This window comes from Fulmarus glacialis, unplaced genomic scaffold (genome assembly GCF_000690835.1).
Source record: "Fulmarus glacialis isolate BGI_N327 unplaced genomic scaffold, ASM69083v1 scaffold11215, whole genome shotgun sequence".
Taxonomy (NCBI): Eukaryota; Metazoa; Chordata; class Aves; order Procellariiformes; family Procellariidae; genus Fulmarus; species Fulmarus glacialis.
This window is the reverse complement of record NW_009213654.1, coordinates 2,709-16,040: the sequence shown is the minus strand read 5'-3', so window position 1 is coordinate 16,040 and position 13,332 is coordinate 2,709. Positions and strand designations below refer to the sequence as shown.

Below are 13,332 nucleotides of genomic sequence, written 5' to 3'. Positions count from 1 at the left end.
GGTTTGAGCCTGGAGGTACCACAGGGATCCTGCTCGGCAGGGACAAGGGGAAAGGAAAGTGGGAAGTCGCAACAAGCTGCATTTTGCTTTTTTGAAGGCAGAAGAAGGGGTATCGGTTTTGATGAAATCCACATCAGGGGTCCTGGGAGGGTTTGAAGGAGCAAGAGCTGCCCCTTGGCCGTGGGGGAAAGGAGCATCACAGCCCCCAAAAGCTCCATGCTGGCTTCTTGGGGGCCAGGTCCCCCCACAAACCACACAGAACAGGGCCACTACACAGCCCCGCTGAGCTCAGATCCTAAAAACAGCCGCCCCATGCTCGTGCTCAGAGCAAGGCAGAAAGCCAAAGCTTAATCAGGAGCCAGGACAGGTGGCTGGAGCAGGGCCCAAGGTCACCCCTGTCCCAGTCACAACAAGGCAGGAGGCTCCGCTGCCTCCCTCGGCATCCACAGGATACAGCAGTTATCCCTCCCCGCCCCAGGCCACAAACAGACAGAGCCTGCTTGCCCTGATAGAAGTTTTATTACAGAATTTTAATGGCACTGCAGGAGTAAGATAGTCATTAGAGCCCTAAAACCCAGCCTGAAAAATATACATTTTACATATATCATTAACCCCCTGCTGCAGGTGTGGTCTTAAAGCAGGAAACTAGTTTCTCTTCAGTAAGAAAATATATGTTGCTAAATGAAAAATATACAGTTAGAAGAGTTACTGGCTTGCAAGCTGCTTGTCTCAGGGTTAAACCTCTACCAGCTCCAGAGTGTTTAACTAGGGTTCATTCACGTGTAAAAGAGGAAGAGGTATAGTGTATAAAAAAAAAAAAAAAAGGCAAAGTTCAGGTACGCTCATCTGCTCGGTCCAATTAAGAAATGGCCTTGGCTTCAGGTAGGAATGCTTCCCAGTACTTCACCAGCTGCAGAGAGGAGAAAGGGAGAGAGTCAGGAGCCCCCGGGTGCTTTGCCAGCACGGTTCAAGCCCAGAGCAAGTCCAGAAGCATTTGGGGGGGGCACACACCCCTCCACAGGGCACAGCCTCCCCAAAAAAAGGCATCAAGGGGGATGCAATGCTTATATTTTGTCCTGCTGCAGGCCGTGGGGGTTCATCCCTCCCCACATGTGGGGAGCAGGACGCACCCACAGCGGGGGTTCACGCTTGAGCGGGGTGCGAACTCGCACTGCTGAGCTCCCAGAGGTAAAACGATGGCAGGGGCTCGGCGGCTCACCTGTTGCTGAGAGTTTAGTAACGTTTCAAGGTATTTAGTGACGTGGTTTCTGAAGTCCTTGGATTTCTCTTTCTGCAAGAGATGGGTGCAGGAGTGAGTACAAGGCTGAACGAACCACCAAAACCCTCCAGCTTTTGGGGGGGAAGGACAAACCACCAGGATTTTCCTGTTCCTCCTGGGGCTCTGTTGGATGATCTCAGCTGCCCATATGAAGCAATCGGCATGAGAGCATGAGATGCTGAGGATGAAGCTCATCTCTGGCCACAGCCTGATGGCTCCGAGGATCTCTGCCCACCCATTCTCATTTTAATGGATACTCTTCTCTGTGTAGAAGCCCCCTCTTAGCCAAAAGACATCAGCTCTGCCCACGGCAGCGATGCCCCAACTCACACATGTCCGGATTTACAAATATTGCCAACCGCTGCACTGGGAGCGGGGTCAGAAGCCAAGGTGACCCTTGGCTAGCCCAGGCTGGTGTTCCCAGCCAAGGCACATCAAGGCCAACCAGCTGAAGGGTTGCACGCTGAGGGCTGGGCCAAACGTACCTCAAACCGTATCACTTCCTTGCGGATGACGGCAGAAATCCGTTCAAAGTCCCTTTCGTACTGTGTCACACGAGACTCCCACTGCAGAGAGAGGAAGCGCGCTGTTTCCAGGCGAGGGGAGGTGAAGAAGCTCTCGCCCCCCTCCACAAGCGGTTTCGTAGCCATGACTGTTTGCACGAGAGGCGCTGCCGGAGCAAAGCCCAGCATTTCTGGTCCTCGCCGCCACGGCAAGCTGCATCCCCTGCTTGCTGCAAGCTCAGCAGGGAAGCCACAGGAGGTGGGACTGTGAGCAGCCCCTCCTGCAGCTTCTGTGGCTTCCTGCAGGGCTTGCTCAAGGCTGGCTTATCCCTCGATGCAAGCTTGGCAATAGATACCTGTCCCTTCAGCTCAGAAATTCCCCTTCTCAAAAGGTCCCCTTCCCACTGCCCAGCGGCAGAGCACGGAGGGAAGGAGCTGAGCAGAGACCCCCTACCTCCGAGATCTCCTCTTTGGCCTGCTGCAGCTTGTCGGGTTTGTTGGCCCAGAGCAGCCTGGCCTCCATCTCCCTCTTCTTCTGCAGCATGGTCTGGGCGTCCTGCCACCGCTGCCAGGTCTTCATGCGCTGGTCAAAGGCTCCCTGAAAGGAAGGAGCAGAGACTGAGCTCTGCTCTGCCTCTGCTACCACACCAGTAGCAGCAGGCAGCTGCAAGCTCTGCTGACAGTGACAGCCACACCTTTGGCAAGGGGGACATCAGCTAACAGCAGAGCTGCTTCATCAGTCAGGTCCTGAACCCATCTCAGCGTAAGCAAAGCTGAGCCAGAACATGGACTTGCTCCGCTAGTGAAGGAGCCCAGGTGCAACATCAGCCAACCCATGCTTCAGGAGCAGCTTTGAGACCTTCCTCCGTACAGGACTGGCAGCACAGGATTTGCCCACCTGCTCTAGGGATTGGCAGAAGAGAGTCATTGGAAAAGCCCCAGCTACACCCGCAGTTCAGCACAAGTCTGGACAGGCCTGAGGCCACCTCCTGAACTGGCAGCATCCCAGGCATGACATCTAGCCCGTCCCCAAGCTCTGCTGCCCGCCCGTTTCAGTCCTGCCATCGAGAGTGGCCAGCACGAGGAGCTACTCTTGCCTGTCCCACACGGGATCTCCACCGTGAGCTCCTGCAGAGCTAAATGCTCACAGCTCCTGCTGACCACACAGCGTGCTCCAGCAGCAGTTTGTAGACATCTGCCAGGAGGCCAGATGATTTTAGCAGGCCTGCAAATCACCAGCCCAAGCAAGGAAGACCCATTAGACTTCTGAACGCATCCAGCCAGATTGTGGGGAAGAGCTAGAAAAGCAGAAAGCGGTGTCCGATAGCCTGGTCAGAAGGACAGAGCAGCCAAGAGACAGGTAGAGTCTGAGGCAACACTAGGGCTCCTTACCAGAACATCCCAGATAAGTCTTATTACCTCCAGCACTATCAAAGATCTTGGTCCTGCTCTGGAGCACCCACCACACCTCCCAGTACAGACTGGCAGACCAAGCGGGCTTGTGCCTACTCATTTAGGCTGCGTTCTGGTCTCTGCAGCCTCCAGAAACAACTGCTCAGAGACGGGACAAGTCTCAGGCAGGAACGAGTCAGCCTGCCAGATTCACAGCTCGCTACTGACTTGTTTCAGCCTCCAGCAAGGAGGCCTGTGCACCAGGCAGGCTGCACGGACTTGAAGACTCAAGCTCTTCCCCAGCAGGCGCTTGGCAGATCTATTTGCAACACCCAGCTCACAGCTTCTGCGGTAGCTGCAGCCTTCACCTCTGGAAGGGTTGAGGCCACCTACGAGCCATGAACTTGCTCCACACCCCCGCTGGAGAACAGCAGCTCAGCCAGGCCTCACCTACCCCACCTTTCCAATCTAACCACTCCAACACGTGCAGAACTGGACAAGCAGTGAGTTTTGCCCTCTGCCTATAGAGATCAGTGGCATGCCACGCCCTGTGCTTGAATTTGGAAGACCAGCTGCCTCCTGGCACACCTAAGCCTAAAATCAGTGCTAGGACCAGCAGCATAGGCTAGAGCTTGCCCCCACAGGAGTGCTTACCCTTACAACTGAGAGGAGGCGGATGTAGTCTCCCAGGAGCTCGGCCAGGAGGAAGAAGTCATTGTTAGCCTGTTCCTGGTGCAGCTGTTCAATCTTCTCTTCCACCTCAGCCAGCTGGGACAGCGCCCGGGACAGAGCCGTGTTGTCCTCTGAGCTCCCCAGCATGGCCAGACTCTTTGCAAACTGGGCTGTATTCAACGCTAGCTCTAGTGAACGGAATAAGAGAGTCAACCGATGGGCCTTGCTACACCGGGTGCTCTGCAAGTAAAGCCCCAGCCTAGAGTTCAGCCCAAGGAGTTGCTTTTCTGTAGCCCCAGGAGACGTCAGCTGGAAGAGCCAGCACTGTCTCGGTCAGAACCGGCAGCTTCTGCAGCAGGGCGGGAGGAGGGCTTAGGCAACTCCAGCCGGGGCAGAAGGGAAGCAGCAGAGTGGGAGGACAGGCACAGCTTTGCAGAAGTCAGCCAAAACATGCAGAGGAAGAAAAAACATCCCTGCTCCCTGCCAGAGGACAGCTCGGGATTAGTAATAAGATCAGCTCTGCTCAGGTTTGCTACGGCAGCCTTCATCCCGCAGGACACTGGTTCACTTCAACACCGTCATCCTGAGCTTGTAGGGCTGGACAGAAGAGGTGGGATTACCGTTTTACTTCTGTCTCCCATGACGAAGAAACCGAGAGTCCTTTATAGTAAGGAAGCACTTTCATATCTTCTCAGAAGTGCCTCCTAGGACACCTGCGTGCTGGTGACCTCCAGTCAGGGACCGCACAAGGCTCAACTGTTACAGGTCAAGCTACAGAGCAAGCGGTACCAAGCTTGTTACCTTTCCTGTGGTTCACTAATGTTTCGACGACAGCGTGCAACTTCCGTAGCCGCTGGTCCTCGCACTCCACCTCCTGCAGCTTCTCCTCGAACCACTAAAATGGGTAAACCCAGAGCTGATTCCCACAGACGGCATCGCTGCGGGGCTTTCCTTGCTTCTCATGCCCAAAGCTTGAGCTGGGGAGAGCACGCAGCTCCGGAGCAAGGACAGCCCAGAGGTGTCCAAATACTTACTATGTCCGATTCATTCATCTTGATGGTCATTTTACTGACAGCATCTGTAGCTTTGTTGAACATCTTCAGTATTCCTGCTCCACTCAGGGTCTGGGTGCCTACTGCTCTTGGTAGCTATAAAGAAACAGAAAAGCTTGCTTTGCCAGGAGATAAAAGCAGCTCGGCGAGCAGCCACCACAGTGGCATCATTCTCCCATGTGGGTCCCTTGACAGCAGGTTTTCTGCTCACAGCTACTGCAAAGGATTAGCCAGACACCTCCCAAGCAGTGGCATAGCCTGTACAATATTTGAAATAACAGGACTGGAGTGGTTTTCAAACAAATGAAGAGTTCTTAAACCTTACACTGTATCTGGGGTCCGCCTGTTCTGCTTGGCCAAGGTAACACAGATCTGTAAGAACCAGCCATGCTACTTGAATCCCTGAACCGAGGGCTGCCCAAGCTGCCAGAGGTCACGCAGGCCATAGAAGTGCTTTGGAGTATCTCTCCAAAAGCCAGCAGCAGTTTGCACTGCTGGAGGACACTAGAGTAGAGCGGTGCTGGGAAATACTCTACACCAGCCACAACTGTTTTCCAGACAGAGCTGCATCTGCTCATCAGCGAAGCGAGGTGTTTCCATGATGTCTGCTCCTACATCAGAGCCCTCTAGCACAGCATTAGTGCTGGAATCACTCAGGCTAGGGTTTCCCCAGAGCTCAGCCTCTTTAAGACTCTGACTTCTCCACATCAGGTGCGCAGCTGGGCATGGTCACGCTCTGCTTGGAGGAGCAGGGACCACATCGGCCAGCTCTCCCTTAACATCTGAGCATCAAGCCAAGCCAGCACAGGCCCCTCCTCACCTCCAAACAGTGGGCTACACTCCTGTCATGGATTTCAGACAACAAAGACTACCCATGCTCTCAATGTGTGCCCCACCATGCTGTAAGCAAGCTAGGCCAGAGCTTGTTATGAGTGTACAGTGCTTAGACAAGCGCTGACACACAGAAGAGAGTCCCGTTCTTGTCATCACTGATTAAGAGCTCTTACAGCGTTCTGCTGCTTCTCACTGAGCTTTGAAGCATCGTGCCTCGTTAACTGCTTGTGTACCATTTACCTTCTGTACTCCCAAGGTACTTGTAGCTACGTTATTCCACACTACTGACCTCCTCCTTTTCCAAGAACTCCCTGACGTCTGGGTCCTGCAGCATTGTTGGATGGCTGACCACTCTCCGTAGGTACCTGCAGAGAGGAACGCACCAAGAGTTACTTTGGTTGTACCAAACCTGGCTCTGGGCCATCTCAGTGAGCTGCAATACGCTTGTTATTTACTCTGAAATGGCAGTTCAGTAGCTGGAAGTCGGGCCCAACAAGCTGTTCTCATCCGCCCACCAAGAGTCCTACCTTCCTGTGGACTCTAGCAAGACCAGACTGCAAGACCAGACCTTTGATTAATACTTGCTATAGCAAGAAAGTTACTTGATATGCCAAGTGATCAAGATCCAGCCTTGTATCTTGAAAAATGACATTTTTAACAGATCTTTCAGAGGCTGAAGCTGGAAACAGGGATCAGCATCCCGGTGCTAACTACAACGGTCACCACAGGTGGCAGAGCAAAGGCCAGCTGTGGCTGTGTGCAAGTTAGAGACAGAGTTGTTTCTCACCTGATCTGCACTATTTGTACCATTACCTAAAATCCATACTTTTGGGCTCCCGAGACAGCTCAGTTCTCTCCCTGCCATGTCAGTGGAATTTGGCCAGATTTGGACCAAACACCAGCAGAGGCTTTTGAAGCAGGAGATTGTTTTACGGAGTCAAAGCAACCCTCTGCAGTTGCAACTCTTCAGGTTCACTGCAAACCTAGAAGCAGATGGCTCTTCTCATGTAGGGAGGAGAGTGCAGCCAGTCAGACCTTTTAGAGGTTCCTTGCTTGGTTCAGGCATAAGGGGATAGCTGTTGGGGGTCTGTACCTCTCTAGAGCAGCCCGTCTTTTTTCTAGGAACTCTGCAGAGGAGGAGTCTTCCTTCCCAACTTTCACTTTGGTCATTCCTAGCACAGAAGGAAGACACAATTAATGAGCTGCTTCAAACTCAACACACAAGGTACCGTGGTTTGTTACAAAGTACAAACTATCAGGGTGACAGCAGAGGAGAGGCATTTTACAACAGAAATTAGACCTTGCATCAGCAAGAGCTACTTGGAAATTTAAAATCTGCTTATACCTAACGTCTAGCAGAAGTCGACATCCAGAAAAAAGGAAAAGGAAGGGTTACATGTCTGGACTCAAGTGAACAGAAATTCAGTGACAGTGCAGAGGATAAGGTTTTACTCCATGTCAAGCAGATACAGAGGCATCTACAAACTCAAACAAGGCTTTAAGCCCAGAGCTCCAAGTATGGAACCAGAAAAATTTTGTCTGTGCCACAGAACCCAGATTATTTTCCACACCTGCTTCCCATGGCTGCTCTGCAGCTTCCCTCTCAGCTTTGAGACTGCAGGCAGGCCTGTCCTTCAGGCACAAAGCTCGCTGTCAGAAGGACCAGCTCTAGTGCTCTGCACCTCCACCACTCACCTATGAGACTCTTCTCGGGCGGTGGAGGAACGATGAACCCATTTTGGGCATGCTTCTCCGACAACTTCTCATAGAGACCCAGAAAGTCACTGAACCTCCTTTTCACTGAAAACTGCTTGCTCCTGAACATCGGCATGCTCGTCTGGGGGAAGAGATGAGACTCACATCAGACTCACCCAGGGAAGCTTGCCCCTGCATGCACAGCCTTGCTAGCTCTGTCTGCTGTCACTTCTGGGGATGAAGTAGGACAGCTTGAGCTCTGCAAGATATGAGGAATGAACAGAGCAAGCTTCGGCCTAGGTTTTCAGCAACTTACCTCCTAACAGTTCTCCTTGGACCGAGCAGCAGTATTAATGTCACTAAATAACAGAGCAGCTGTTACCGCAGCCGCAGGTAAGCCCTGTGCATTGCCTAATCCCATCATCCCTGCTCCCCACAGGAACAGGGACGACTGTCAGGTCACACTTTATCACCTTAAGACTTCAGGGCCATCAGTGGCTTTTGACTGTGTTTGCAGAGCAGGAGTGGAAGCTAACAAGTCCCCTAGTCCCTTTCACACACCATCAGCTTCAGACCACAGGATGCCTGTAGTCCAGCAGCCGCTGTACAGACAGCTAGGAACAACTTTTTGCAGAGCTCAGAGCAGCACCCCAAAGCTCCAAACAGGGCAGCAGCTGCAGAAGGCTCGATTTCTTGCCACTAGCCCAGGAGAGCAGGTCCTGACATGAAACTAGCTACAGCAGCAGCTCTTCAGCGAGAGCCAAGTTCAGGTCAGCTTAATCTGATGCGACCATCGGCACAGAACCATTAGCAACAGCCCCAGTGTCTGTCCTGCTGCTCACTCCAACGCTGAGCACCGGTATCAGCCAGGACTGCAAAGAGGTAACTGGCTGAAAAAAAAAAAGACAGCCTCCTTTCAAACAGGTTCAAAACCTATTTCTCAGCTAAGCTCATCCTTTGATCTGTAGGAGTGGATTATAACTCCTGAATCCATGTAACAAGGCATTCAGACCTCCTGTCTATTTAGGTCACCACTAGCTTGGCTAAGAAAGGACAGTGCAGCTGTCTTCAGGCGTGGAAGAATAACGACACCCCATCTCAGGAGCGACAAGTTAGACATACCTGTGTTGACACTTTGTAGGCTACATACGCGTTCATGCCATCCCCTACGGAAAACAGAAACAAGGCAGTAGTATCACAAGATCAGCACTTTCCACTATCACCTGAATGCAAAGCACAAGGCTCCTGCAATCTTCTGGCTTTTGTCTGCTTCACCAGTTCCCATCCTTCATCTGATGGAGCCCCAAATCTTTGCACAGAACCGCAGGCAGCACCTCACTGCGGGACCCTGGACCCCTGCCCACTAGGCATTTCCCCGACCTGGCTGCTTAGCCCTCCTTTTACTTCCTAAGGCAGGCAACACCGACAATCAGGCGCTTGTTACCCTGACAGCATTTGGGCTGACTCCACGCATCTGCTCAGCACACAACAATTCGGCGGCTGTACAGCACATGAAGCAGTCTATTCAGAGGATGCAAGTCAGACGGCCCCTGGCTGCATGTGGTTGGATTCTGAAACGTCACAGGCAGTTTTCTCCAGCTAACACAGAAATCCCCTTGTTTGGCAAAGGGAGGGTTTACCTGGTAGTTCAACTGAAGGGCATCTGCAGAAGTCTGATGCCACTCCTAATATACCTCTGATTTACAAGTCAGTGCACCTCCCTGCTCCAGAAATCATGAGCCGCAGAGTGAGAACAAGCTGCCACGTGTGAGGCTGCCCCGCTGGCTGGAATCAGATGTTACGTGGGGTTCTCTGCACCCCAGGGACTGCCAAGATCCTCTGGCCAAGGTCCTCTGATCCCCACTTTCAACAGAGAGAGACCCTCTTGCTTCTCAGTTTGAAGCCAAAGCTGCTTCCCTGGCAAGTACAGCTGCTAGGGAAGGCGCCAGAGCATGGAATAATACACTTGGTTTTAGATTAAGGCAGTTTTGCCTCCCCCCTGCCGCCTGCACACAGGACAGTGCTGCCTGGAGGTCGTCAAGTTGGTCACCGCAGTTCCAGACACCAAGCTCTGCTACTGCAAGCATCACATTTCACCCTCCCAAAAAACCCGCTCCTGGCTCCCTGCCTTTGAGGTCCCTGGCTTTCCAGAACCTGCTTCTGCCTCGCTCGTTTGCGACCTAGGCATTTTGCTTTGTGTAGCTTCATTTCTTCTAGATGTTGGGAGAAGTCTTGGAGAAGTTACTCCAGGATCAAGTTTGCTCTTGCAGAGATAGCTCGAAAGCTGGAGCTGTGGCACATGGAGGTGACACATTCGGTCCTACTGCCAAGCCTAGCTTGTCTAACTGTGCTTCACCACGCAGCAGGACAGGGTATTAACTCACCAACTTTCTCTGGGTCACTCACTCCTACAGTCAGCTCAAATTTGTCCTCCTGTTCCTCTTCTTCCAGCTGTTTGGAGTAAGCACACCAGGACAGCAAGTTAAGACTAGAAAGCCAGGCTTCAATCCTCCCCAAACCATGAAGTCCCATACGTTATGGGGAGCTTGTCACACTGCCAAGGCATCTTTGGCACTTCAGTCTGGCCAAGGCCGTTCTATAAAGTCCTTGAGCTTCTCACTTGTGTCCAGGCTACACGTTCGAAGGATCCCAAACTGGATTTGTCTTTACAACACTGCTATTGGCACAGACCAACGTACAAACTGCTCAGCCCCAAGGTGAAACTCTGCAGAGTCCAGCCTCAGCTCTGCGCAAGATAGTTCCCTTTGGGCTCTTTTACATCATGATTTCGGTTCTCATCTGAAACAGTGCACGATACTGAACCTATGCAGAAGGTAAGTTGTACTGTGTAGGCACAGGGGGATGGAGAGCCAGGATAGCAACTGGCAGACCCAGTCTGAACGGGTCTTTCATACCCTGCTTTGCTAAACGCCAGTGGTTGGCTACACCAGCAGTACTGCCTTTGACAGATCACAGAGGCTTCAGGCTTGCTTAGAGAGCACTGCAGTACCTCGTTAGTGTAATGGTATTAAAGGATGGGGCAAAGCAGAGCCGAGACTGGCCTCAAACGGCCTTTTGTCTATGTGACAATTTATCAGTTCGCTGATAAGCTCAGCATCCCGGCCTAGTTCTGCGTTGCTCCTCCACTTACGCCAGTCTGAAGCCAACCTGAGACACTACTCCTGTCGGCACTGCAGAGCCCGTCCTCATGAGCTCAGGGGTGCTTGGAGCAGAAAAGGAGCACTTTCCTTGTCTCCAAAATAGTTTCAGTCTCTCTACAGGAAAAAACCCAGATTTAGGCCAAGTACCACCTGATTAACTGGGCTTGGCAACCAGACTACAAGTTCCACTTAAGGACCCTGTGCTCTCATGCCACCCAGGAGACTCTTTCTTTTAAAAACACGGACAACAGCTACACCACTTGCCCCACCTGCGGCAATACAGCGTGCTAGAGCTCCGAGTCAGAGCTCAGACCCTCAGGACCAGATCAGCCACTTGCTATTTCAGCTTTGGAAGCAGCCTGCACCACCACACGAGCAAGAATGCCGTCAGGCTGACCTGAACCCCACTTCAGCGGTCTCCGTCTCAGACTGATGGCCTGAGATACAAGCCAGGGCATCCAATATAGCAATTACATTAATTGCATCATTTAAGATGCATGTTGACAACTAAGTAAACAAACAGGTTCCTGCCAATTACAGCCTGAAACCAGCAGGGCAAGTTGGAAAGCTCAGAGCAATTCTCACCTCCTCATAGCTCTTTGGAGGGTTTCTAGAAGAAGAGCTTGCAGCTACTTCTAATGAGGGGGCAGGATTGGATGCTTTGGCCAGTTCCTTCTTCTGGTTGTTTTGCGTGCTGTCTAGAGACAACTCTACAGTGGCATCTGTCAAGAGAAGTTTGCACGGGTCAGCCTCTCTACTTTGGGTTTCTGGAAAGGTAATTTTAATATTCTCAGAGAGGTTCATGGGATTTAGGGAGTAACAATAGTCTTAGTTAGCAAAAAAAATCCATAGGGAGGACACCTGCAAACATTGGGAAGAGCATGACTTAATGCACCTTCACTGCAGTTAAGAGCATTTGATCAATCCCGCTGCAGAACATTAAGTTAATCCAATGAACTTCTTATTCTAGAAGGAGCCAGACAGCACCTCCTTGCTGTGTGCTAGAGGAGCTGCACACTAGAACAGCTAAAGCCGAGCTGGATTTTTACACGGCATGTAGGCCGGCCTGGAAGGTAGGCTCCTTCCCAGTACACTTCTCCACACAGAGGAAGTAAAAACTTTCATCTGTTAGCAGATGCCTCCAGAAATGACTCTCAGGGGCCTCTGCCAGAGGTGTCCCACCATGCCAGGGCTAGGGAAGGTCTGACCCTTCTCATTTTCCCCTGCTGAGGGGTGTTTTGTTTCCTGGTCCTTGGGAACAGACACGTCTCAACTAGAGATACTTCCTCCACCTGCACGGAGGGAGAAGAAGGTAAAGAACAAAAGCCTTTTAACTCCGGGAGGACACTCACAGTTTAAGGCAACAAAACTAAAGCAAACTCCATTTTAATCCTCTTCAGCTTCCAAACAGTTAATCCTGCCACATGATTATGCTAGAGACCTGGAGGAGGCTACTCCGACCTTCCCAGAAACACCACCGACCTTAGTGCTTCCAGAGCAGACTGGAGCACGAGTTTGAGATAAGGACCTACGATAGTCCACAAATATTCATGAGCTGCATATCATGCTTAAAAGAACATCACTCCAGGCTTAGAGTTCAGAAAGCCCCAGTAGATACAGACTCACCTGCAAATAAGTCCTGATCATCTTGCTCTACACGAACCCCATTCTCTTTGGAGGTGCTGCTCACAGGGAGAAGAGATTCCCTTTTCGGTGCTGCGGGCTTGCTCTGTAAGAGAAGTAAAAGCACATAAACAAGAGGTTATTTATACTGAGGAATGGAGGCTGGAGGACCAAACAGATCACCTTCCTAGCCTCTACCACGCTGGGTCACTACTATGAATCTCGTGTGAGCACAGTGGCCAGAGGACATCACAGACTGCTTCCCTTCCACCCACCCTTGAGCGTTACGATCTCTGCCAGCAAGGCTATACTGAGGCATCCGAGCCATTAAGGACACCGAGTGTCACACAAAACTTCAGAGCCAGTTTTGACTCTGTTTTTAGCAGAATGGGAGTAGCCAGCAGGTCACTGGGTTGTGCCAGCCCACCGGCCAAGCGTCGCAGCCCCAGTCCTCCAGCTACAGGTATCGGGAGCAGTAGGCAGTCGAGTACACACAAGTGCTCCTCTTCACAACACCCAAAACACATCCGGGCACGCCATTTCCAGGTAGTGACTTCCACACCAACACTAACGCCGCATCAAGGCAGGCGGGCAACACTAGGGAGCCCCCTGCGCTTAACCGTAGTGAGCCGCGCACGCTGCCGACAGGACATCCCTTGGGAAAGCCAAGATGTCACTGCTGGCAGCAGAGACCCGCGGCAATTTGCTTGCCTGAAGGCAAGACGCCGGGGACCACAGGAGCCTGGTCAGCAGCTTAACTTGTGCTAGCAGTTAAACCACCACCATGAGCCAAGCTGCCCTTCCCCAGAGGGCTGGTTAGGGCCCACGTGAAGGCAGCCGGGCCATGCATTAATGCAGCAGCTCACTTCTACTTCCAAGCAGTGCCAGAGGAGCTCACGGGCTTCGCTGCCCCGCCACTGCTGGAAGCCAGCTTCATGGAGGCACACCATCCCCTCCTACAACTCCCCTCGCAGCAGAGACGAGGCTGCCATGGCTGGACTAAAGCCGGGCATGGCTCTCTGTGTTTTGCAAAGTGATGCAAGCAAAGTCTTGCACACCGTGCTTTGCGACCCAAAGCTTGTGCTCCCCACGTACGGCTCGGCCGGGACAAGCCAGCCCCA

General features: G+C 52.2%; 1 protein-coding gene across 1 annotated transcript; it reads right to left on the bottom strand.

Annotated features, from left to right (window-relative positions):
• Positions 1 to 500: 500 nt before the first annotated feature.
• SNX1 (sorting nexin 1) lies at positions 501 to 12,317 on the bottom strand (the record flags this gene model as incomplete). Its single annotated transcript, XM_009578264.1, has 14 exons — positions 501 to 910; positions 1,220 to 1,291; positions 1,765 to 1,845; positions 2,237 to 2,380; positions 3,829 to 4,034; positions 4,648 to 4,741; positions 4,881 to 4,994; positions 6,022 to 6,097; positions 6,826 to 6,904; positions 7,428 to 7,569; positions 8,550 to 8,593; positions 9,812 to 9,878; positions 11,174 to 11,310; positions 12,215 to 12,317. Coding segments are annotated over 14 exons (1,410 nt in total), but the record flags the coding sequence as incomplete, so codon positions are not given.
• Between the last annotated feature and the right edge of the window lie 1,015 nt (positions 12,318 to 13,332).